Source organism: Papaver somniferum, chromosome 1 (assembly GCF_003573695.1).
Source record: "Papaver somniferum cultivar HN1 chromosome 1, ASM357369v1, whole genome shotgun sequence".
NCBI classification, from domain to species: Eukaryota; Viridiplantae; Streptophyta; class Magnoliopsida; order Ranunculales; family Papaveraceae; genus Papaver; species Papaver somniferum.
This window is the reverse complement of record NC_039358.1, coordinates 100,425,849-100,453,833: the sequence shown is the minus strand read 5'-3', so window position 1 is coordinate 100,453,833 and position 27,985 is coordinate 100,425,849. Positions and strand designations below refer to the sequence as shown.

General features: G+C 36.2%; 2 protein-coding genes across 2 annotated transcripts; one reads left to right on the top strand and one right to left on the bottom strand.

Moving 5' to 3' along the window:
- Positions 1 to 10,411: 10,411 nt before the first annotated feature.
- LOC113295260 (glyceraldehyde-3-phosphate dehydrogenase GAPCP2, chloroplastic-like) lies at positions 10,412 to 15,114 on the bottom strand. The gene is made up of 13 exons (XM_026543613.1): positions 14,829 to 15,114; positions 14,577 to 14,697; positions 14,442 to 14,480; positions 13,569 to 13,669; positions 13,232 to 13,344; positions 13,042 to 13,141; positions 12,784 to 12,930; positions 12,491 to 12,551; positions 12,300 to 12,397; positions 11,631 to 11,773; positions 11,450 to 11,533; positions 10,818 to 10,907; positions 10,412 to 10,739 (listed from the first exon to the last, which is right to left on the bottom strand). Exons 1-13 carry the CDS (start codon positions 14,934 to 14,936, stop codon positions 10,682 to 10,684), a joined length of 1,263 nt encoding a protein of 420 aa, XP_026399398.1. The 5' UTR covers positions 14,937 to 15,114; the 3' UTR covers positions 10,412 to 10,681.
- An 11,502-nt stretch (positions 15,115 to 26,616) lies between these two features.
- On the top strand, positions 26,617 to 27,699 carry LOC113348115. Its single transcript, XM_026591824.1, has 3 exons — positions 26,617 to 27,100; positions 27,506 to 27,556; positions 27,644 to 27,699. The coding sequence occupies exons 1-3, from the start codon at positions 26,617 to 26,619 to the stop codon at positions 27,697 to 27,699; spliced, it is 591 nt and encodes a 196-aa protein (XP_026447609.1).
- The last annotated feature ends 286 nt before the right edge of the window (positions 27,700 to 27,985 follow it).

The window sequence follows — 27,985 nt, the reverse complement described above, 5'->3', positions numbered from 1 at the left end:
GAATTTACTGGGTTCATCGCCTCAATGGAGTTGCATCAACTTATCATCAGCATCTCTGATTACCGGCCCCAGAAGGCGAAAGATAAATCAAAAGTGATCAAGCATCATCAAAAGAGTGCAGTGCCACCAAATACTGGTTGAAGATCGATAGAGGTGAAGCAAAGCGTAAAGCTCAGAAAGCGCAAGCCGAGCATAAAAATATTGACGATCAAGAAGCATTTTTCACAAAGACCGCGAAAAAAATCAGTATCTCAAACTTGCGTGAACCCAGAGACTCGTATCCATCACATTGGGAACCAAGGCCGACGACGGTAGTACCAAATATCAATTAAAGAATGCTACGGTCCTCAGGTAGCCAAAACTGAATTTCATAGTGGTGGAAGAACCAAAGATGTGAATATCGAAACTACGGAGCTGCCAAGATTGATAGAGATTCGAACACTGACGCCACCATAGTAGGAGAAAAAATAGTCGACTTACTGATCCATTACAGAGACATCTTTGCTTTGAGAATGGAAGACATGTCGGGAATCGATCCAACCATCGCCGGCCATCAATTGAAGATCTAACCAGGAGCCACACCTTTTCCCCAGAGGTTATGAAAGGTGGTACTAGAGTATCACCGTGTTGTGGAAAAGGAGTTGAAAAATATAATGGATGTAGGATTCATTAAGAAGGTAAAATACCCAATGTAGATCTCCAACTTGGTCATCGAACCAAAAAAGATTAGAGGCGTCAGAATATGCATCAACTTCAGTAATCTGAACAAGGCGTGCCCGAAGGATAGCTACCCTCTTAAAAACGTTGATCAAATAGCGGAGGCTACATCGGCGCATCAAATATTGTTGCTCATGGACGTACATTTAGGCTATAACCAGATAACATTAGCAAAACAAGACCAAGAAGATTGTACTGCTATACAAGGATGTCGTTCGGATTACGAAATGCAAGGGAAACATCCCTGATAGGCAGAACGTTGGAAGTATATGTGGATGATATGCTAGTAAAAAGCAAGCATGCGATTAGCCACATCAGGGACCTTCAGGAGATATTTGAAGCTATGAAAGTATCTAATCAAGGTTAATCTCAATAAATGTACTTTCAGAATAACGTCCGAAAATATCTGGGGTATTTGGTCATAAAATGCGGAATAGAGGTAGATCCTTTTAAGATCAAAGCAATAGTAGAAATTCCCTCATCAACGACCTTGATGGAAGTGCAAAAGCTTAACGGGAGATTGGCGGCATTAAGTAGGTTTATAGCCCGATCTTTGAACTACTGCAAACCATTTTTCGACACATTGAAGAAATCGAACAAGTTCATGTAGACAGAGGACTGCGAGAAGGAATTCCAAAGGATAAAAGAACACCTGGTAAACACTCTTATCCTTCAAAAACCCGAGACAAATGAGGTCCTGGTCCTCAATCTAGATACCCCAAACAATACAGTAAGCGCAGTCCTAGTTAGAACCAACAACCAGAATGAGCAGCCAGTCTACTATAGCAGCAGAACTCTCAACTCCGCGGAGTGGAACTACACAAAGATCAAACAACTAATCTTCAACCTTGTATTTGCAACTCAAAAGTTGCAAACATACTTCCTTGCTCATAATGTCAGTGGTTTGATAAAACCTTATATTAAAAACTTACAGCAGAATGGGGAGAGTGAGAAAGTGGAATACTGAGATCGAGCAGTTCAACATCATCTTCGAAACAAGGTCAGCAACCAAGTTCTAGATTTCAGCCGATTTCCAAACCGATTTACCATTAAAGGATGAGGAAGAAGTGAACAACACCCCAGAATGGAAGAAGAAAAAAATACCTCACAACAGATGTTTTGGTCCCAACAAACGGAAAGGAGATGGGAGGTATTTGTATATGGGTTTTGTAACAAGTAAGGTATCGGCATCTTCGTCTTCATCATCACCCCAACCAAAGACCGTAAGGTCCATGCCTTCCGACTTGAGTTTGGAAATCAAACGAACGATGTTATGAAGTACAAAGCAGTCATACATGCTTTAAGATTCATCCTAGAGCTAGGAATTACCAATGTTCTCCTAACAAGCGACTCACAGTTTGTAACCCTATAAATCGAGCTGAAATAAAACACCAATGATGTTATACTCAATGCTTACATGTGCTTGAATCAATATTTAGCATCCCAAATCGGCAACATCACTTTCAGATATTTGTGCAGAAAAAATAATCGGCATGTGGATGCCCTGGCCTACATCTGTTAATTGCTTCGGGACAAAATTACAAGCAGCATCCATGTAGGTAGACTATATGATCCATCGCTGAATCTAGAAGCATCGATCAAAAATAGGAGACAAAGACTTGGAAGATTATGTCTGAGAATTCATTCTTGATGAAGATCTATAAGATGTTGGACCAACTTTCATCCAAGCCAAGAGAAGAGCGACGAAAAAGAAGAAGAAGAAGACTATTGGTGTCTCCCGATACACAATTATCTAGTTGATAGGACATTGCCATCTGAGACAAAGGCCGAAAGAAAAGTTCATTTACAGTTTTCGACATACGAGCTCCGGGATGAAATCTTATACGGAAGATCATTTCTAGGACCGCTCTTATGGTTCTTGTCGAGAACCTACGGTTAAAGGGTACCTACTGACATCCGTTATGGAGAGACCAGAAACCATAACAGAAGAGGATTGTTGGCACATAAAGCGCAAGTGCGAGGGTATTATTGGTCATATATGATCAAGGACGTGACCAATTTATCCAAGCGATGTGAAGAATGCCAATAATATTCAAGAAAGATAAGATCTCCATCCACCAAGCTCAACTCCGTCCTCAGTCATTAGCTATTTGTGAAATGGAGGATATAGTAGGACCATTTGTGGAAGGGACCAAGAAATGTAATTTTTTGGAAGGGTCATAATATGCATCCTAGAGAGCCTCATAGGTATCCAAGAGCATTTGTTCAACCATATGAGCCCCGAAAAAGGAACAGACAGAAGATCGTTGCGCCTGGCCTACTTAAAGGCAACATCACCGTCTAAACTATCCGTGAATGACTGCATCTCGAGACGAGGGCCGGGATGTTTCCCACGATCCTAGGCTTTGCTCTTACCACTTGGAGGTTTCACCACTTCATATTGAGACCCCTTGGGGAGTTTATCTTCTTCTCTGATGATTTGAGTCGGTATGTACGGAGGATCCTATCCTGATCTATTTCCAATTCTGTTGGAACTAGTTATGACTATATAAAGGAAAATCACGAGTCAAAATCTCATTAATGAAAAACAAAAGATGAAAGAACCAATACCATAGAAACACCATAGTCAGGGGAGTAATAAAGTCATCAATGGAAAAGAAAATCAATGCCAAGGGATAAGTCACATAGTGGTAAAAATCCTCTATCTAACCATTATCAGAACGCCATGAAATCAGGGAAGAACTGGAAATCAGGTGAAGAATCAAGACTTACCAGGCGGTAAAGTATCAGATGGTGTTGATACAATCAACGATCATGGCTTTAGAATCTAGAAGAAGAACTTGAGCATGAAACAACACTTTTAGTGGCAAGAAGAAGTAAAATTCAGAAAAAAATAATGAGAACTGGGAGGTCAGAAGAGAAAAACCTGAGAAACGAATGAAAAATGTGAAATAAATTCAGGTAAGGAATTTTCCTTAAATAGCAGAGAGACTACGGAGCGAGAACTTAAGAGAATTAAATGCAAAATAAGAATCACGCGTAGGTGGCGGCGTTCATGGGGTTTTGATTTACCTAAATTACCCTCAGAAAATCAGAGGCAGACTATAACTGCAAAATATATATTGTGCATGTGGAAAGATCTCAGACCGGATGCATCCTATGTTTGATACACACAAAGAACTGGAGCAATCCTGATTCTACTTTAACAGATCAGACAGAATGGTTAACATCTGAACACGACGTGTTGATGTGATTGGAAAGCTAGAAACTGTCGTTACAAACGTGTGAGGTTACCCACTCAACATTTAATGCCTCCAACTGCCTGCACCTAACCATATCCTCCACGTAGAGAGTTTCTAGCGAAGCACACGACACCAGAAAATATCGTGAAGTCACACAAGCGATACCTGATACTCGGTCTTGGAGATGGCAAAAGAAAATTACGGGACTCAGTCAGAGTTTTATAAATAGATGACATGGGATTTGAAGAAGGGGTTGGACATTACAGGAGGGAGAGTTAGGAGTAGAGTGAAGGAATTTTAATACTTAGTTTTTCCTTTAACTTGCACCTACATTCAAATATATTGTAACCTCAACATCTCGTAGTAAGATCTCAAACTCATTACCTCCATCGATGTAAGCTTTGGATGAACCACATCAAACCCATTGTGTAATTTACATTTATTGCACTTTACATTTTTAGTACTTATATTTTCCGATTCATATACACGTATTGATGGTATGTGAATGAGTTTACTTGAGCGTACTGCAAACCTTGTTAGCTCCACTAGTTGGGTTTTCAGCAGTTACATAACCTGTTGGGAGGAAAATTTTATCTGATTTATTCTAGCTCTTTTTCGCAAGAGCTTTATTACATACTCGGAAAGAGACATTGGACCAAGTAGGATGCTGAGAAAACAAAAAATTACAGTATTTTACAACCAGATTATCTTGCCAAGGAGGATATCTTTAAAAAGAAACTCTATCAATTTCATAGGTAACTCGTTCATATTGATGATTTAAAAAAAGTAGTAGATAACACTTCTCGAAATCTGAACGTCAGCATTTACTAGGTTATGTACATCAAAAGCTTTTGCATAACCGAAAGCTAACCTAGGAATTAAAGAAGCAGGTATTATATCCTCATAAAACCTGGAGAAAACTGATTTTCTTCCCCTCTTCGACAATAAGTTTGCAGCTCCATTAGCTATTCTGGCAACAAAATGGAAACCTAAAAAAGAGACTAACTTTGTTGACATATGTTTAGCTTCATCAAGAATGACTATGCATTGTCATTTAATAGTGATTTTCCTTCCCCTTAAATAATTTTTGCTAGGCTGACGATTTCCTTCAACGATCGAATTTTTCAAGTTTTTTACTATGGTCCATTTTACCGTATGAAGCAGTATCACTGCTTTTGTTCTTCTGTTGAGGCTGAGATGAAGTTTTCCGGCTGTTGCTCCTTTGAAAGTGCCTGCCCATTTTACCATTTTACACATAATGATACTAAAACCAGCATTAGTTTTTGCGGAAATTGAAGAAGCATCACAGTTTGTCTTCTCAGAATTGATTTCTGGTGGTATCCAATTGTTATATTTTTTCTAGTATTAGGAATCTGTTTATGCTGCATTTTGTATCACTTATAGGATGCCAATAATGACTTGTAATGAATATAGAAAGTTAAACAGGAGTGGTTTTCTTGTTTTCAAAAACTCTTACACACTTTTCCTTCTAAATGAACCAATATTTGGTTGAAGCAAGTGTGATAGAAATTGCGTTATCCTTCCCAGGTACCCATTCATTATAGTTTTCTACAAAAGTAGTACAATAGTAAACTACTTCCTGAACAACCATTGGTGGCAGCTTCCGGACTTCCTTTGCATAGCCACAATAATTGAAAAAATATATATATTGAAAAGACGAGGGTACCCAAATACACCACAATCTTTTATTTACCCACCTATAAGTCCTATTACCGAAAGTGATTGTTTGTGGACAAGGTCGAGACAATACGACAAATCGGTATTTACACTTTGTGTGATCGTCTATGGATATGAGATCGAGACAATACAACAATCAAAGTGTAATTACTTGATAAAAGGTTCGGACTTAATCAAACTCTATAGGATCACTATCAAGTAATACGGAGTTAATGTTTGTGTATTTTACTTTTAATTATAGTAAACAATTATAATTGAGGAAATAGAAAAGTAAAAGACACAATAAGTTTTTATTAACGAGGAAACCGCAAATGCAGAAAAACCCACTGGACCTAGTCCAGAATTGAATATTCTCAGAATTAAGTCGTTACACAAAATCTAAACCAAACTTCGTTTAGTTGAGACCAAGCAACTAAACCTAGTTCACTTAGTTTCTTCAGTATCTTTGCGCTTCCGACATTCAATAAGTGCACGCACTGGAACAATTCCTTTGGATCGTACTCCAAACAGTAAAGGAACAACAAATTTGTTTAGTAACAACTCTATTGATTCTTTCCAGATAAAGATATCTCAAGTCATATGCAAAGGCTCTTCCGTTTAAACTAATAAACTCATTTGGATGGTTAGATCAATCCAATCTCTATTACCTAAGTAATAAGATTCGGATTTGTAACAATCAAAATAAATCTCAATAGAACTATTAGGTGTTACCGATCTCGCGCAACTAATCAATCGAATAAATCTGATTCTAGTTGGATCCCAGCCGATCGAGGTTTGTGCTACACAAAGATATGAGAAACCAATAAGAAATATTCTTTGTCTTCAAATCTTCTTTAATCTTCAATTAAACCTGCACAACACCACTTGAATCTCTTGTGATCAATCACGCACAGAACGGAATCTGTAACAATGGATTATCACAAGATGTCTTTAGATCTACAAACAGTTCTAAATATCTCGTTGACACTTCGATCTAGTTTGAGTGAATCTTATATCAGGAGTGAAGATTCTCAAGAATAAACAAACTAGGTGCAATTAAAGTTCAACAATCATTAGTCAATCAAATCAATCGAAAACTAATAAACTGCAATTATCTAGTTTCCGACCAACGGTACTCGTAGAGCTTCTTGATCCCACAGAAGTATTTAAACAAGCGGTCGTAAGAGATTTCGCCTAATTAGGGTACTTTCCTCTCCGAATAGACGGCTCCACCAAAAACAACAAAAAGATGAAGTTTGCCTGGCTCTTAGGATGGTTTGCTAGAAATGCAAACTTAGGTATTTATAGACCAAGGATGTTTGGACACCAAGGAATTTCCAAAACCGAATTATTTTCAAGATATGCAATAAATGTCGAAATCGCTTTTCATAATTCCTGGAAATGCTTTGTCCAATATTTTCCGAAATCTCTCAATAGAAAATCTCCAATTAGTAAATGCACATTACTAATTTTTATTCTCTAGAGATATGCATTTAATTGCTGGTAATTAAAGCATATAAAACTAACAACCTTAATTAAAAGATTCTTAATTTATTTCGGACCGGGATCCTTGAGTAATTAAGGAATAACTTTGAACAATAAAAGTTAAGAGTTATTGTTCGTGTTCAAAGTATGTTAACATCTTTTCTTTGTAAATCATCTTTCATATTTACAATCTTGGAATCGATTATACCACACTTCCAAACAAGTTTAGAATTGGTTCATATGTATTCCAAGAAAACTATGTGATTGATCAAATATCAAATCACAATCATAGGTTCAATCAGTTCTACCAATCACTAGGATCGGTTATACCTTAATGTGGATTACTTGTGATCGGACACACAAGTTACTAGGACCGGTTACATCAGTTATCAGGATCGGTTACGTCAATTACCAGGACCGGTTACCATATACTCATGGTATTGCTTGTGATCGGTTACACAAGTCACTAGGATCGGTTACACCAATTACCAGGATCGGTTACACCAATTACTAGGACCGGTTACACCAATTACAAGGATCGATTACACAACTCTTTTGTGATCGGTCACACCAATTACAAATATCGATCATACCATCTCATGTGATTACTTAGGATCGGTTACACTAATTAATAAAAACTAGTCATACCAAATCATAAGTCAGGCATTTTGATTTACCAAGATACATAACAAGTTATGATCGGTTCTACTAACTCACACATATTGGTAATCAAATGATATGCAGTGAATAACAATACCAATAAGCCTAGAGATTTCCCTTTCTATTCATAAAACAAGTTCATGAATGTACTTTCTTTAAACAAATGTAAAAATTGTTTCCTAGGATGCAATCTTCACCTTTACCCATACACATAATCACAATAGCATTCATACGATTATGTCGATGTCATATCTACGAAGTTCAAAAGATAAGCGTTATACTTCGTAGTCTAATTCCTTAATACGATGATCATATGATCATGTCTCACTACTAGAGTAAAATATTCATTTACAGCATCGTAGTTATGTTTTCAATATAGCACGACTTGAAAGATACATTAGGAATGAAACAATTCAAGTCAATATTACTAACCTTAAGAGGAAGGATGATGTCGTCGTTGTAGCTCGTTACTTCTTCACATTCTTTAGGTCTTCGAGTAATATTTGTATGTCTCATATTCCTAGACTTTCTAGTCTAACCTATACGAAGTTGTCTCTAGTACATAATCAAGCGACTCTTAGATGAGTTTTGATTCACTAAAATATGACAACCAAACTTGACATACCAACGCTTGGTGGGTTCAACCGAGCTATGCTCTAGCATATATGAGTATATTTTACTGCCTTTTCACGGAAAACACAATGTGTATCCACATTTAAAATAAAACCCAATTGTTGTCTAGTTGTAAGAACATCTGTGAACAATTCCAAATGAAAAGTTTGGTTTTTTGAGATGTATCCATACTCCATAAAGTCTTCCAAAATTTTGCAGAGTGAGAAAATTGGTGAGATGGATTACTAGCTCCATGTATAAATATAAAGCTTAATGTTCATGATATCGCTCACCACTGTTGGGTTAAACAAGTTACCCAAAGTAACCTTATTCAACTTCTTTGTATTTGAGTTTATTTAACTCAGCTACAAGTGTTATATTTGTGTTTCTCTAAGGATGTAGGTTTTCCAGATTTGTCGCATAATCTAGTATCCAATTATCACTCTAGACTTTAATCGTACTACCATCGCCTAACTCCCAAATGTTGTACCTCTTTGTATGTGCTACTCCTTGAAGAATATAATTCCAAGTTAACAAAGACTTGTCTTTTTTCTTTCCTTGTAAAACCCCTGACTTTTAGAAATACTTTTCCTTTAAGACTTTTTCCCTTAAATCATTATGGTTATTAACAAACGCCAAGCTACCTTACTTATCATTGCTTGATTTACTCTAGTTTCCTCCTAAAACCCAGACCTCACATACTAACGTGTCTGCAACAAAAATTTAGTATTTTATGTAAAGCCCTTTAGAGTCTGTTTTCTTTCCCCATCAAAAATCCCTCTGGATTGCATTGATATTTTTTTTTTCTCCTTGGGTGAAACAAAACAAGCCATAGTAAAAATAAATCATTGCTTCAGTGGATAACTAATCATGGGATTTTGACTTGGATGTCACTGCTAGAGAACTGGATAAAAATAAATACAGACGGAGCTCGGAATTTGAACTCTTGTAACGGTGGATTGGGTATAATCATTAGAGACCCGAAAGATTCATTCATCTATGCCGAATCAACAAACCTAGTCTGTCACTCGACAGAAGAAGCAGAAATGAAGGCGATTTGAAAAGTCCTATCGATGGCTTTGGTGAGGAAAAAGAAAAAGATTATCGTGGAGAGTGATGTAGCTGGAATTGTTGATTATATGAACAAGAAGAATTTCTTTAGAGATCATCGCTCACATTCAAGCTTTGAAGACATTAAAATCCCAACACTGAAATTTCAGTTCATCTCTTTTGTTTATGTAAATCGTCAGGCTAACAAGGTAGCCTATGAAATGGCCAAATGGGCTAAGGAAAATGTAAATCATACCTCCGCGGCTCTATCCCACCAGTGGGGCTTATGCCGGCTCTGACGTTAGTTCTCTTTGTTAATTTGATTATTAAATGGAAAAGAATCAATTTTGAGGATGTGTTCATACTTTTATTCTTACATTATCTTACACTTTAAACGTATCATTCGTGAATAAAAACCAAAGGGTATTGAATTTGAAGCTAATATTTTGGGAATATGATTCTCTTTTAAAGCTTTACATACCTACCAAAAATGAGTGCAATCCAAGACATGTAACACCACCATCCACTGTTTTGAAAATGAGCCGATGAAAATCAATGAATGTTTAACCATCCAAATTAAGATCGGCAGAAGGCGGGGTTTAGTATTTCGGAATATGCTCATTTTTTGTAGAAACGTAAAGCATCAAGAGAGGAACACACCCCTATAATATTACTTTTTAATCCATCATTATTTGGTTTTTATTGACAACAAGAACACACCCCTATAATATCACTTTCTAATCCATTATTATTTGATTTTTATCGACAACAAGTACTTATAATATGTGAGATAACACGCGAAAATAAACATGTAAAGGGATCCTCCCTCTTCGATGATAGAGTCAAAAGTTTTCAGTTTAGATCCATCAAAAAAGGAGCATGAAGAGGAGGTGTATCCTTGAGCTCATTTTGAGAAGTCCAGTGATAATTTTTTGGTGTTTATGAACTTTCTGTTGATAGTGATGCTGTAGTAACCTTTAGGTTATTGTCACGTGGAGCAAGAAAAATACCAAGGAAAAAATCAAAAATATCACATCTTATCTGAATCAACACTCACTGAGTAAATAAAATTATTGAAGTACGAAAAGAGAGGAGCCGTTTATGTTTACATCCCTCAAATGCATCAGGGAGCTGTAAAAGGAAACAATCAAAACTGCATTTCTGAGTAAATTCTACAAATAATTCTATTTCTTTGCACATCGGATGAAGTAGCCTCATCAGGTGCTCAATTGTTGTTTAGAATCCAACTTATGACCACTGAAATCTACGCGAACATTTCAACTTTGGGAAGCAGCTACCAAAGCCATATGCTCAATTAAGTCCAAAACACGGTTACTGCACAAAATTAAAACTCAGGAAATTGTTTTATGTCAACAAAGAAAGAGCAAAAGAAAATGAGAGATGCAATTATACCTATAGCCCCACTCGTTGTCATACCACGATACAAGCTTCATAAAAGAAGAACTCAGCCCAATTCCTGCCTTGGCATCAAATATGCTCGATCTGCAGAATAGATGCACCCAGAAATAAAATTTGAGGAAAATTGCAAGACCAATATCACAAATCACATTTCCATCCGTTGATGAATATAATTTAGAACAAAAAGAAGTAAAAGAAACGAAAATAGCTAGACACACTCTCACAATGTCTGGCTTTAGGGATGCCACCTTCTATTTGTATGGACACAAACAACAAAACACTAGTAAAAAGACATTGGCTTTGGACAATACTATGTAGGCAAGGTTTTTTATTGCAGCTAGTTTTCAGTTTGTCTTTTCAAGTGTACATTGACAATATATATATATACTCAATGCCAGCACTAATTTTAATACTTCTTTCTTATAGTTTAGGAGTAGAGAAAATACTATACCTCAAGCAAAGGGGAGAAAAGAAAAAAGACTAAGAACAATATCGTGCATCACCAACAAAGTACATGGAGACAACATCATAACTTTAACAGTTCTTTTCTACTAAATGAAGATGGAATATACCAGATCTCAACAAAGGGGAGGAACCAAAACAAAAATAAAAAATAAAAACTATACCTTGCATCACCAACAAAGTCATTGGAGACAACATCCTCATCAGTGTATCCAAGAATCCCTTTCAATGGCCCCTCTGATGCAAACCTGAGGAAGTGATCAAGTAAATAATGAGTTAGACATCTTTTAGTCTTGTTATGAGTAACACCTGCTGAGTTGAACACGTAGAATACAGCTATCGTACTTAATCGCTGCTTTCACATCATCGTAAGAAGCACTTTTCTCAAGTCGGCAAGTTAAGTCCACCACCGAAACATTTGGTGTTGGGACACGGAAGGCCATACCAGTGAGCTTTCCATTTAGCTCAGGTAGAACCTTTCCAACAGCCTACGAAATTCCACAATAAAAGCTTCACATGAGTTACCAGAGTATAGCAAGCAAATCAGGATTTAAAAGCTCAGAATCCATAAAAGAAAACTGAAACTATTAAGCAACATTACTGAAATCTTGCACCCTTTGGTCATTTAAATGTTGTAACTTATAACTGAAGGCTTGAAAGTTGAACATGGTAGGAACTAGATCTTTGGAAGAGAAAAAGATTAAACTTCTTAACTCCAGCTTATCCGAAATCTGTTTTTCATTTCGGAAGTATTGGTTGCATTCAAAATGTGGCTACAAAGTTACAACCAAGATAGTTTTTAATGAGTAATTGTAAGAACAACAAAAATCTTCTATTGGTAAGAAAGGGGTCATTAAGAAGATTGCTCTGTAATAACTGATATTGCTTTCGTTAAACCTTCTCCATGTTATACTCATACAGTTTATTCTCTACCTAAAAGGTATTATCTACTATACTCATATACAGTTTATTCTCTATCAAAAACTCTGAAGCATACATAGGCACAAAAACTACCTTTGCAGCACCAGTGGAACTGGGGATAATATTCTGTGAAGCTCCACGACCTCCTCTCCAATCCTTCATAGAAGGACCATCTACAGTCTTCTGAGTGGCTAAACAAAGATAGCAGAATTTAATATATTAACACTTGCAAACAAAAGATAACTGAAAAAGTATGAGCACATGGACTTGAAGTTGTAGGCAACCTGTAGTTGCATGGACGGTTGTCATTAGACCTTCAAGAATACCAAACTCTTCATGAACCACCTGAATGATAAAATAATAAAATATCTTATGAGTAACAATGGATTCATAACCCTCATCTTTGAAACCAAGAAAAGATATGGGGTTATAGAACATTAAAAACTGAGAATCTATCCCACTCAACCAACAAATTAGAGTTCTTGATGACCCTTGATCGTCCATATCTAGTAAAGATGTCAGTCAGGTTAAATATTTGAGAGCTTTCAATTTTATTTATTTTCAAGATTAATATAACCTTTGCAAGAGGAGCAAGGCAGTTGGTGGTGCAACTAGCATTAGAAACTACGTCCATGCTTGATTTGTATGTCTTCTCATTGACTCCAATCACGAACATAGGTGCATCAGCTGATGGTGCTGAAATAATCACCTTCTTAGCACCACCCTGTTGAAGCAAGACCACAAAGGAGAGGAAAAGGTTTGAGTGTGAGAAATGAAATCAAACTGCATGATTTGTCTGCCTAATAGCGATCCACCATAAGAATTAAGCACAGACCTTCTTATGTGCTGCTGCCTTCTCCAATGTTGTAAAAATCCCGGAAGATTCGACAACATAGTCAGCCCCATATTCACCCCAAGGAATCTCAGCTGGATCCCTGAAATCAGAGAAGTTCAACCAGATAAAGGTTAAGTGCTACAACTTCTAAAGAGATAAAAAGCAAACAGAAGTTCCTAAGCGGAAGTACCTTTTGCTTGTTACTTTAATCTGCTTCCCATTGATCTCCAACGTAGTACTGTCAACAACCTTGAGGCTTCCCTTGAAAACTCCATGGGTTGAATCATACTTGAACATGTAAGCCTGGAGAAAAAAAAAGGATAGATACACATTGTTATGTCAGTCCAGTATCTAATCAAGGAAAACACACTCAATTAAAACAAGTAGAGACAGGATGCCTGAACATCTTGCAACAATGACACTCAATTTCTAGCCTCTGATCATACTATATCACTTTTCTCAAAAATAAAGAAAATAACCGCATATACTCGGGATTCTCTTGTTTTAAAATAACTATAATCCCTCACCATGTATGTGGCATCAATGAATGGATCGTTGACAGCTACCACCTCGATATCATCCCTACTTGTCGCAATACGTAAGACCAACCTTCCAATTCGACCAAAACCTACATATGACATGAAATGATGAACATCAAACATCACAAAGGAGTGCAAAAATGTCTACAGTGATCAACATGCATTAAAACGCCATTACACAAACAGGAGTTTTATCTCATACTCTCATCGCCGGTTGCTACTTGCTATGTATAGTTTTTGAATCAGGCAACACATTTGACATAATATAAAATAAGTTGAATTTGGTGACATACTGCTGATCGTTAAGCTTTAGAATAAAGTAATTTGCGTCAGCCACTTGAATTTACGGGATCCATATTTTTTGTTTATTCATTAAATTAACTACTAGTCATACTAATTTCATGATATGTGAGGGGATAAATCTCTGTTCTTACTAACATACCATCTTCTTACAAGCTTTTAGCACTTGCAACATAGCACCTTTTTACAACTCATGGTTATCCAGTAACAAAAAGTATTAAAACCAGTGAAGCCAAGTACAAGCACAATTAACCAGTATTATTGTGTAAATGTTGTCAACTATCATAATTGACACAATATCTAACACCTCCTCATTCCTATAAAAAACTCGATATTCCGAAGAAGCTGAGCTTTTTAGATTAGGTTCTTATAGCCCCTATTTCGAGACCAATAAGACTACAATCTAAATCCATCACATACCTCGACCACAAATAAAATCATTACAACTATACTGAACAGCCAAATAGATCACGAAAACAAACATGTACTTGAGTTTGAACATGTTTTTTTGGACAGAATGCAAGAAATATCGATTAGACCATAAGTTGATAAAATTCTCACCATTGATTCCAACTTTCGTCTTTCCACTGCTGGATGATTCTAGCCAAACACAAAAAGAAAAGGATTAAGGATTAATATTACATTATTTTCTCTCATAGTTGCAACAAAATGAAAGAAAAAAAAATGAATATCTACTCTGAATTGTTGGTGGCATTTCTGTTGCTGTAGCTCTGATAGGTCGAACATTTCTGGAAGCAAAAACGTTTGACTGAACCCCAACTGATTTTACACTTCTGTTAACTCCACCAAATGAAACCTAACCAGAAAAAATAAAAAACAAACGCATCATCATCAGAACCTTAAATATTGTTATCATCGATAATAAATGATCTTTGAAAAACGAAATAGAGAGTCTCAACAAAAATGAAAAAAAAAGGCTTTGTTTACATTATTAGTTCGAGTTCCAGCAATAAAGGAGGAGGAAGAAGATTCGAAAGTACGAGATCCATCGAATAAAGGAGAAGTTGCAGATCTGATCATAGTTGACATCGCCATTGATTAGATCAAACAACTTTGTTTGAATCGAGAGATGGATGGATCAAAAGAAAATGAAACCCTAAAAGACTTCGGAGTTGAGAGAGAGAAAGCTAACTAATAAAAAGAGTTGGTATTTAAAAGCCGTCTCCTCCCTTCTCTTGTCCTCTGAGTTGTGCGAAGATACTTATGCTGCTGCAGTGCTGAGTGAAGAAAAAAGGGTTAGGTGGCTGTTTCTCTCTCTCTACAACAAAGCTCTGTTTCTCCCGTACGAAACTTTGTCGTTATTTGACAGACGTGGCATACACGTGAGCTACGTTCACTGGTTTTTGAATTGTTTCATTTAACCACGTCAAAACTTAGGGTTTCTGTTTGATTGAATTAGGCCTCAGGAGTCATTTGATTTGATATGTACGCGCACACAGCCAAATAACTAAAGGACGCCCGTTCAAAACTCTTTGTCCAAAAAAAAACAAAAAAAAGCTGTCCAACTTATACACGAAAAGTGCACATAGTGACGGCCAGTTCAAACATGTTTGGAAAGACAACGATTCTCAAATCAGGGTTAAACATCACAAGAAAGACAACGATTCTCAAATCAGGGTTAAACATCACAATTCTGCAAATCATGGTTGGGGCCATGCTTCACTCTAACAGACAAGGTTGTACATAGACCGGTACGATCCGGGTTTCTTAAGAACCCGGTACCTATACCTCCTACTGACCGGTTCCTCATTTGATTACCTGTACCGGTAGGACTGGTCTGGTACAAGTCCGTCGGGTTTTTACCTATGATTATAATACATAGAAAAATGATAAAAACTCTGAACATGTAAACATAATCACATCCCTTCGTATAATCTAGCAATGGTATAACACAAAACTGGATTTTACAGTGAATGTAAAAAAAATCATTGGGAACAAAATGCAAAAGCAGAACTAATGCTTCATAGTTTAGGTCATACGAAACCATTCTACTGGACTAATTAAGATATCCCTTAAAAACAAGAATCAAGAGCATAAGTAATTGAAAATTGATTTTATCTTTCACAAAATCTCAGGAATAGCAACGAAAACTTTATGAGGGTGTTGATTATGATTCTTTCATATATATATATATATATGCCTCACTTCAATAACAATTGATTAAATAAATAACAAAACTTGAAAAGCTTCAAGCAATACCCCAAATCTTGAAATCCTAGCTTTCATTTATTTAAACTTCTAACCAAAAGAATTGACATCGAAGAAGAATATAAACATAAGTCTGTAAATAAACACCTAATCAAGCTTTAAAACACATCGATTTTTATCATAAATCTTCTAACATGATTTCTATCATAAGTCTTCCAACATGATTTTTATCATAAGTCTTCTAACATGATTTTCATGATTCAACAATCAGTTAATCAATTGTTATTCCTGATTGAACTTTCCCATGGAGAAGCTACTTCTATTATGTTGATTGTTTCAATTGAATTGACGAAAACAAAAAATTGAAACAAGAGGGAAAAAAAAGAGATTCGTAAGAAGAAAAAGGAAATAAAAAGAGGCGTTTGTGAGTTGTGAATGAGAATGAGATGAGCAAGTGTAAATACAAATGAAAATCTATCAATTACAGCTAAGATGAATTTAAATCAATGGATAGAATCAAACGGGCCAGCCCAGGACATGCCGGGAATAAGTTTAGAACAGTTACATGTACCCTTATGCAACCAGTTCTGAAATCCATTCTCATTCCTTGTACCCCCTCTCTGGTTTCGGTCAGGTTCCTGTGCGGCCTTACTAACAGAGCATCTTTGATAGTTTTAAAAATTGTCATAATACTCTATACCTATTGCAGAAATTATAACTAATTTAAGTATTGCATCAGCAATTTGGCTGTCATCACGATTCACATAAGAAAAACTACAAGGACAAATATGAAATCAAGTGTTTTATTTCCTTCAGTATGTTTATATTCTCCCATTGAATGAGCAGTACGGTGTTGTTTGTGATGGATTAATGACGACTTTGGCATCTGCGTCATTATGAATGTTTTTTAAAATTTTCTCCTTTGCCCATGTTAATGCTTCACGTACTTCCCTGCACTTTTCTGCTTCTGGATTTAAGACTCCATATGTATAACTTCATTTTAATAGCCTTGGCCGAATTAAGGCCAAACCGTAATTATAAGCCATGGAATATTTTGTGTCATTCCTATGCCAAATATCAAGCGCTAGCGCACATTAAAGGCCACGACGCGTCAAACCCTAATATGGCACTAAACTACCAAGTCATCTTACGCAAATAGTCTCAACTAGATATAATCTGAGTTGTGCTAGCTAAGGCCAAGGTCATTGAGCCATCTTTTAGATCTCATCCAATTTATAACGCCACCGCTGGCCATGGGCGCGCCACTATACGCCACTAAGCTATTTGTTATTTTATCACCATAAATAAGCCATCCACAGGCCATATGATTATTTAGCACTCTAATATCTCACTACAGATTATAGCCTAAAATATTTCTCTCCACTTTGGTTGTGGCATAAAATGCGCGCTTGCTATGCCACTTTTAAGCCATTAGCATGCCATGCTAAATTATAACATCTTAAGCAACGCGCCAAGCCATCCTCTAGCGCCTTAACAGGCCACGATCATTCCACAATATCATGGTTGTCCTTGGCCAAGTTGTTTCTCACGGAAACTTCATAAAACACGATTCAACATGCCTATAAGGCATATGGCATATCTACGGCCACGATTTAGCCTAAACAAGATGAGATCCATAGCTCATATAAAACACTTAATAAACATCAAAATATGTCACATGAGGGGATTCTTCGTGGGGTATTGGCCTGGTGGTCAACGACAACATGCGGCGTGGAAACACCCCATGTGAAAAGTTAAAGTAGTGTGGCGGTTACATCAGTTGGAGAGATAATTGGCGCAATATAAAGGGGTTTTCCAGAAACTTCCCTGATTTATCTCACATCATATCCATCATCTCCATATTCTCCATATCTCCATAATCTCACGACTTTCACTACTTACGAGAAAGGAAGTGTGTTCCAAACTAATATAAATAGGTCACTCAGCCTATTTAGAAAACAGATCAAGCTTTTAAACCCAAAAGATCTGTTATTCTTTGTAGTTTTAAATACCCAAAACACACAATTCAATACCATTGCTATTTTCTCAAAACTTTTATGCCTTCCTCCCCTAAGATCAACCATCTTCCTCTCCTCGTGATTGAAGCAGGACAGAACGGCTACAACCGAAGTTTAGGCTTGTCCTGTTCGATTTTGATTTTCGAACCTAAAAAAAAGTACGACAACGGTGCATTTGTTTTTCCTGGAAGTAATTTTTAGGTACTAACACTAGGATTTTATATTGCTTGGTCTCGTCTACACGAAGTTGCAGGTTTACTTTCTGTAGCGTCTTAATTCACTGAGTATTCAAAACTGGACCAGGTCCCGGGGTTTTTTTACAAGATTGTAGTTTTCCTCGTTAACAAAATTCTGGTATGTGCTTTACTTTATTTTCGCATTTTAATTGTCTTTATATTATAATTAAAGTAAATACACTTGTACGTTAACTAGGCACTTGATATTGATTTTATAGTGTTTCGGTCTTGTATCGTAATTATTATCAAGTGAACATCTTGTTGTTGTATTGTCTTGATCCTGTATCCATAGACGGTCACACAAGTGAATATCTTGTTGCATTATTATCTCGATCTTGTATCAATAGACAATCACACAAGGTGCATTGTGATTCGCCACTTGGATTTGATTTCTCACATTGTTAGGCCAGTCCAGACTAACTATGTTCCAAGCGGACACCGTATTGAAATTTTTCTTTAGTGATTGTTTCTTAAAGAGGTTTAGGCACGGTGGGTCTTGAATAGGTTGTGATCAAACGAAAAGATTGTGGTGTACTTGGGTACCCTCGTCATTTCATCGGTTCTACCAAGTATCCAAATATAGGTAGGGATTGGTTCTACCATGACTCCCAAAAAAAGCTAGGATCGCTTTTACCATGATTCCCAATATAGGTAAGGATCGGTTCTACCAAGACTCTTAACAATAGTTATGATCGGTTCTACCAAGACTCTTAACAATAGTTAAGATCGGTTCTACCATGTATCCCAATATAGGTAAGGATCGTTTCTACCGCATATCCCAAACTAGGTAAAGATCGGTTCTACCATAGCTCTCAACATAAGTCAAGATTGGTTCTACCAAAGTTGTTACCTAGGTTCGAATTGGTCTTCCAGTAAATCTTCAGTGAAAACCGGACCAAAACGCCTATTGATTTCCTCTCGATTACGAAAAAAGTTTCGTATATGTACTTCTGAAAAGATGAGGGTACCTAAATACAACACAATATTTTTATTGCAACCTATATGTCTGATACCAAGTGCAATAGTCTATGGACAAAGTCGAGACAATACGACAACTTGATATTCACTTGATAATAGTTACGTCCGAAACCGATTTACTATAGGATCAATATCAAGTGATCAGTATTAACACACAAGTGTATTTACTTTATTATAATATACAACAATTATAATGCAGAAGTAAAGTAAATAACACAACACAAGATTTTGTTAACGAGGAAACCGCAAATGCAAGAAACCTCGGGACCTAGTCCATTTTTGAATACTCTCATAATTAAGCCGTTATACAAAATCAAATACCAACTTCATATAGTTGAGACCAAGCAGACTACCCCTATCTACTTAGTTCCCTCAGTATCCCTGCGCCTTCGACTTCTAGAGTCACGCACGTGAATAGCAAGTCCTTTGGATCGTATTCTAAACAACAAAGGAAGAATCTGTTTGGTAACCACTCTAATCAATCTTGCTACAAGATATAGATGAGTCGTTGACAAAGGCTCTTATGTTTAATCTAATAAACTCATTTGTCTGGTTAGATCAGTCTATACAATAACTATTGTAGTAGCCAAGTTTAGATTCACACTCAATCAATATAAATCTCAAAGAGATATATAGAGAATGCATATCTCATGCAACTAATCAATCAGATAAATTGATTCTCGTTGGATCCCATCCGATCAAGGTTTGTGCACACAATTCACAAGATACGAAAACTAATAAGAAATCGTCTTCGTCTTCAAATCATCTTTTATCTTCAAAACATGCATAACACCACTTGAATCTCTTGTGATCAATCACGCACAAATCGAAGTCTGTTAAAAATGGATTATCACAAGATGTCTTTAGATTTAACAACAGTTCTAATACCTCCACCAACTGAACTTTAGTAAGTAAAAATCTTTAGCAGCTTACAACGTTTTATGACTTCCCACCTCTACCAACGATGTATTAGCCTTTATCAACAAATAATTTGCGGGTGAAATGTCTCAGCAACAAGCCTTTATGCTTCTACCAACAATAGGTACTGGTTACTGGAAAATTGTGTCGACTAAAAAGTTTGTCGTTTCATTTAGTTGAAAGATATCTCTTCCAGCAGCATGGTTGCTCCAGGTTTTCAGTAAAGTAGCCTTTAGTCACAGAGCGTATTTGTTGCCACGTTGGTTGCTGCAGATCTCCACCCGCAAAAATCGGCCCTGTACCGACTGAATTACAGTAGTCGCTAAATCTCAGTTTTCTTGTAGTGACTTGGACTAAAAAAATGATCTTGTATATTTGTTAAGCCACAAACACTAGATACAAACCAAAATAAATTAACTTGCACAATTTTTTTCTTAACCGGGAGCATTTGAACAAATATAAACATTACAACACCGCAATTGCACCGAATTTCGTTAAGCAAAATCACTTGATACCAAACAATAAGCCAAATAAATTGACACAGTTTTTCTTAACCGAAAACAATTGAATCACATAAAAAATCCATACATAATATTATGGAACATATCAATTGTACCGAAATTTTGTTAAGCAAAAGCAAAATATATGCAATATAAACATGCTTTTCTTAAACAAGAACAACGATTAACTAACAACTTTGTTACTTCAATTTCCGCAGCCACTACTCCCTAGAAATATATGTCATTAAGCACAAGTTCAAATAAGAAAGCTCCCCCAGTGTGTTGTCATCCTCTCGCAAGAACAAAAGAACAACAACAAAAGCAACCTTTAACAGAGAAAGGTTGAATCAGTTTTAACTAATGTGTGCCAATAGCAAAAGTTGAAAACCGAAAAGTAAGGTATTAATGTACCTTCACAATACCAATAGACTTCCTAAGATTTTCAAAGGTTGCACGGTCTAATGGCTTTATGAGAATATCAGCTAGTTGTCGTTCAGAAGGAACATATTCTAGCTTAATGACTCCATTCTCGTACAATTCTCGAATAAAATGATATCAAATATATATATATATATATATATGTTTAGTACGAGAATGTTCAACAAGATTTTATGCTAGATGAATGGTACTTGAGTTATCACAAAGAATACTCATAGTTGGAATATTTATACCATGGTCAATGAACATTTGCTTCATCCACAGAAGTTGAGTGCAGCAAATACCAGCAGCAATGTATTCTGCTTCACAGGTTGAGAGAGACCTATGAGTTTTGTTTCTTGTTGTGCCAGGCCACAAGGTTTTGACCAACATAGAAACAACCACCAGATGTACTTTTGTGATCTTCTACACATCCTGCCCAGTCAGCATCTGAGTAGGCAACAAGACTGTTATTCGTATCCATTGAATACGATAGACCATAATCCAAGGTGAAATTAACATATCTTATGATCCTTTTTACAACTTTTAGATGTGATTCTTTAGGATTTGCTTGAAACCTGGTGCAACATCCTACGCTGAAAGCAATATCCGGCCTTGTTGCAGTCAAGTACAATAGACTTCCTATCATGGATCGGTACAGTTTCTGGTCTACGGATTTTTCACCTGGACTAGACTGAAGTTTTCTAGTAGTTGGCATTGGCTTTGCCATAGGAGTTGTACCCTTTAGCTCAAATTTCTCAACTAAATTCCTGGCATATTTTTCTTGAGAAAGAAAAATGTTGTCTTTTTGCTACTGTATTTGCAAACCTAAAAAATATGATAGTTCTCCAACATTAGTCATTTCGAATTTCCCACTCATAAGATTTAGGAACTCATGTATGAGAGTTTTTGAGGTGGATCCATAGATGATGTCATCAACATAAATTTATGCAGCAAGTACATTCTTTCCATTCCATTTGGTGAAAAGAATTTTATCAGCACCACCTCTACAGAATCCTTTTTGAAGTAAAAAGGATGTTAACTTATCATACCAAGCTCGTGGAGCTTGTTTTAGACCATATAATGCCTTTTTGAGCTTAAGAACATGATCTGGAAATAATGGATCTTAAAATCCTTTAGGTTGAGCAACAAAGACTTCCTCTTTTAAATCTCCATTAAGAAATGCAGACTTAATATCCATTTGAAAGAGCTTAATCTTAATATTACAGGCATATGCAAGTAAGAGTCTAATTGATTCTAAACGAGCTACATGAGCAAAAGTTTTATCGAAATCGATACCTTAAATTTGAGAATATCCTTGAGCAACCAGTATGGCTTTGTTTCGAACGACAGTTCCGTATTCATCGATTTGTTCTTGAAAATCCACTTTGTTCCTACGATGTTGACACCTTCTGGTTTCGGGACACGTTCCCATACTCCTTGCCTTTCGAATTGATTAAGTTCCTCATGCATTGAGGTTACCCAAGCGGGACCACTAAGAGCTTCCTCAATATGTTTTGGCTCTATTGAAGAAAGAAAGCATGTGTAGTGACAAACATTCTGGAGTTCCCTTCGAGTCATAACTCTGGCATTGGAATCTTCAATGATATCATCTGTGGAATGTCTTTGGTGTACTCACTTTGCAGGTTTGTGGACTTCACTTTCAGTATCGTTGGGTTGGGTTGCTCAACTATATTGTCATTGTCATCTTTATCATCTATGTCATAAATGGTAGGAACAATTGTTGGTTCCTCTTCAATCTGTTTTTCTTTATTAACAGTTTGTGAATGAGGAAGTTCCGCAGCAACATGATTATCTTGACGAAAATCACTTATGTCATCAATAACAACATTAACAGATCCATCATGACTTTGGTTCGAAGACTATATACTCGGAATGCACGGCTATCAGAAGCATCCCAAGAAAAATTCCTTCATTACTTTTGGAATCAAATTTTCCTCTATGTTCTTTGTACTTAAGTATATAACATTTGCTTCTGAAAACCCTTAAATAGCTTAGAATGGGTTTTCTTACATACCATAACTCATAGGGGGTATTTAAAGTTTTTGATCTTAGATAAACTCTATTTATGAGATAACACGTTGTGAAAACAGCTTCTCTCCAGAAGGTTAGTGGTTGAAGCATTACCGTTTTCCTGCGGTGTAATGGGAGCATAAAATTGATGAGTAATTCCAAGTTGATTACAATATTCATATACTTTTGTATCTTTGAATTCTGTACCACGATAGCTTCTTACTTTCTTAAGTTTGCGACCTTGAATTCATTTTGATTCTACTCACAATAATTTGGACTCCTTAAGAGTGTCATTTTTGTGCTTTAGGAAAGCAACCCATGTGAACCGTGTGTAATCATCTACCATTACTAAATCAAATTTCTTTCCTCCAACAGTTGCTTGTTGGATGGGACCGAATAGATCCATATGAATAATATCGAGAGGAGCACGAGTGGTTATATGTCGAGAAAGTTTGTGTGGAATTTTTCCTTGCTTATACTTTTGACAAGCACCACATACACCTTGTACTTTAGTATTTATTTTGGGAACGCCTCTGACAAGTTCGCGATTAATGAGCTTACCCAACAGTCGGTAGTTGATATGACCAAACCACTCTTGCCGCAAATGAGTTGACTCTACCTTGGTCGGGTTACATTATAGACTAGACTGTATATCAAGAAGATAACAGTTATTCATACTTCGTCGTCCTCGAAAAATTATTTTTCCATACTTATCTTCAATATCACAACTTCCCATATTTAAAACAACCTTATGACTTTTATCACAAATTTGACTTACTGAAAGAAGATTAGCTGTCATACCTTTGACATAAACAACATCATGAATTTCAAGAATACCTGGAAGTTTGATAGTTCCCTTTTTACTGATAACACGACTGCTTCCATCTCTGAAAGTTACAGATCCTCCTTTATAGTCTTCTGTCTTTATAAACCAAGAGAGATCACAACCACACCCAATATTTCGTACGGAAATCTGTATGGACTAAACTCCAATATAATTCCGAGAGCACCAACTTAAAAGTGATACTCAATAAAGAAAGATATCAAAGAGTTTTATCTCTTTTTCAATACAATCAGTAAATCAACTAGATAAAAATCCGTGAGACTGATTGATATGACAATAACTCGGATGGTACCAAAGACTAATGGCCGAGTGTCAATCAAGTTCTGTCTAAAAATCAAGGTAGGATTTATCAACTGATTGAAGTACGCAAAACCTGTGATATTTCAATTATATTAAAAAATATAATGCGGAAAAGAAATAACACAGACACCGGAAATTTTGTTAACGAGGAAACCGCAAATGCAGAAAAACTATGGGACCTAGTCCATATTTGAGCACCATATTGTATTAAGCCGCTCCAGACTCTATCCTACTACAATTTAACTTCGGACTGGAATGTAGTTGATCCCTGACCAAGTCTCACACCGATTAAGGTACAGTCGCGTTCATTACGCCTATTGAATCCCAGCAGGAATCTACACACTTGATTCCCTTAACTGAACTCATCCATAACTAAGAGTTGCTACGACTAAAAGTCGAAGACTTATAAACAAATCTGTCTCCCACAGATATGTCTATCCTTTATTCTTTTTGTTCCGTCTTTTGGTACAGAGATCAAGGTGAACATGAACCAACTAATAATCATGTCTTATACTCCTGAAGAGCAGCCTAGAAATATTAGTCACCTCACAATAACCTAACTGATTAACAGAAGAAGTTACTGCGGAATCACAAGAGTCTGAGACGAAGAACTATTGTGATTACTTTTTATATCTTACCTATCAGAGATGATTCTCGAGTAAATCTTAGAGAAGATAAAACTCAATACGATAAAACAAGTAAAATCATAATACGCAACTACAGAGAAAATAGTTGGATCTGGCTTCACAAATCCCAAATGAAGTCTTCAAGTCGTTAACCTAATAATGGTTTTGGAAAAACCTAGGTTAAAGGAGAATCGACAACCGTGTTCGTGAATTGAGTATGCAAACAACAGTTCCGGACTTTGGCATTGTCCAGCCGTTTGCAAACAGAGTATGCGAACAACAGTTCCGGACTTGGCCTTTGTCTAGCCGTTCGCAAACAGGGTACGCGAACAATAGTTCCAGACCTTTTCACAGGGAAACCAGTTCGCAAACAAGGTTCGCAAACAATAGTTCCGGACCTGAACTAGGCTTCTACAAAGCACATACAAAGTATACATACTATGATATATCCAGGAATTGGTAGTCGTTCTAAAGTCTCATTTAATCATTGAAACATTCTTAGAAGACAACAATGGTAATCTTACACATACCACTAGCTTCAAGCAATTTTTAAGTGATTAATAAATACAGAACTTCCCAAGTTAACATCAAATGATTGTCTTACACAAATCATGTAAGATGTTCAAGGTAATTTTCATATGATCATCTATGACTTAATATTTAATTTCCAATAAATAAATTTTTTCCAACTAAACTCGTCAAGTATACAATGAACTTAGCTAAATCTAAAAGCTTCCGACACATATTTCGAGAAATAGATAAGCGAGATAAACTCGGCTCAAAATATCAAATGTGTACAATGTAAAAGTCTATATAGCTATACGACTTAGTCTCTTTAAAAGATAGAATAGAATAAACATCTGAGTGATAGATAAGTTTCAGTCTCCACATACCTTTTGTTGATGAAGTTCCTCCAAGCTCTTCAGTAGGTCTTCTTCTTCAATTGGTGAACGTCGTGAAGTCTAAATCTCACCTACACACTTCTATCCTAATCCGATACATAGCTATAAGTAGATTCTTTTTTTTAGGAGCTCTGCGACTTGGCGACCAAAAAGGCGATCAACTCGGTGTAAATCAGTCAGATGTTTTTCGTTCTCGAGACAGATCTTCATTAATTTCAGGTGAATTTTCGATCGATATCAATGATAGGTGGTAATAAAATCATATTTTAGTCGTATTAATTCTTAAATACGATGGATAATAATCAGTTTCAACATGAAACTGGATCTGTGTCTGGTTCGAAAAACCAAAATTGTGAATCGAATTTTAGAGATTCAACAAAAATTATTTCTGATTACCTGAATGTGGTAAACATGGTGATTCACCATCTTTATTCATTCCTGATGATATTATTGATGATAGCTTGGATGAATGGAAATTTAGTTTGATTGGGAGATTGGATTTTGTTAAACATAAATTTAAGGTTGCAGAAACAACACTAAAGAGACAATGGAAATTAAAAGGCTTTGTTCAGCTAATACCATTAGGAAAAGTTTTTTTCATAATCAAATTGGAAAATGATGAAGGTAAGAATTATATTTGGTCTGGAAATAGGTTGGTGGAAGAACAAAACCTCAAATCAAAACCATGGGAACCAAATTTTAATACATCATCTCAAAAATCTACTACAACACTTGTTTGGGTCAATTTTCCTGGTCTGGGTATAGAATACTGGAAGGAGAAAATAATTTTTCATATGGGTAAAGCTCTAGGTAGACCTATCAAAGTTGATGAAACAACACTGAAGAGAGAAGCAAGATATTATGAAAGTTCTTTTGTGGAGATTGATTTAGTTAAGCCAATTCCAAGTAAAATTTGGGTTGAATCAAAATATGGTGGTTTTGAGCAGGCAGTACAGATTCCTAAATTACCTAAGTTTTGTAATCATTGTCAAGTAATTGGTCATTATGTTGCAGAGTGCAGGACAAAAAGAAGAGAATCAATGCCAAAGGATGTAGAACCAAATGCTAATGAAGTAAGAAAAGTTTGGAGAAAGGTTACACACAAAAGAATACAACATCCGGTTCAAGTTGGTTTTGATATCTGTAATACTCCTTCTAGTAAAGATAAGTTGGTGGAGAATATTAAGGACATTTTAAATGATAAAGATGAAGAAGTGGATGCACCCCATATACAACTATTTCAACCAGTTGAAGATTCTTCCCTTCTATTCAATTCAGGTAAATTCCAAGTACTTCATAATATGAATGAAGAAATATTTAGTTCTCATCATGAATTCCCACTCTTAAGTGTGAATCAAATTCTTAGTTCAGCTGCTAGTGCTCCCTCAATTAATGAAGTTATTCATGTTATTCCCCCGTGGAAAAAGAGGTAGTACTTGAAGAATTACCAAAAGTAAAACAAAAAGCACCAAAACATGTTAGCATTATAAAAAAACTAGAAATCAATCTTATACTTTGAAGGGTGGCACAAATGGACTTCTGAGAGGAAGTAATTCTTCTCAACTTCAACATCATAAATGAAGATCATATTCTGGAATATCAGATGCCTAAGGAGAACAAGGGCCAAAGATAAACTCAGAAGTTTAGTGAAAAGTTTTAATCCTACTTTAGTTATTCTTGCAGAGCCAAAAGTTAAATATTCATCAGTTTTTTGTAAGAAGTTGAGGTTAGCAGGTATGCATTATGAAGCAACAAGAAAAATGAATTTATGGATTTTGTGGAGTGCTTCTATAAAACCTATAGATATTATTTCTTTAACAGAGCAATCAATTACAGTTGAAGTAGGAGGTGCACTGGTTACTAGTGTTTTGGGATAAAAATCGTTTCTGCCGGTTTTGGTAAATTTGGGTATGTTGCCGAGAAACGAATCTAAACCCTAAACAAATGCACTGCACGGGAGTACTTTAGATTCGAGATATCAATCTATACAATCCTGGCCTAAACCAAGAAATGGCCATTCCAGTCTTGCTTTGTTGTTAACCAAAACTGTTCTGTTCGGTCGAAATAGGTAGAAACCTATTTATACAAGTCGAATTGAAGTCACCCTGATCTCATAGGAAGTGGGAGTAGTTGAGTGATGGAGAAGTGGGGTAATGTGTAAAT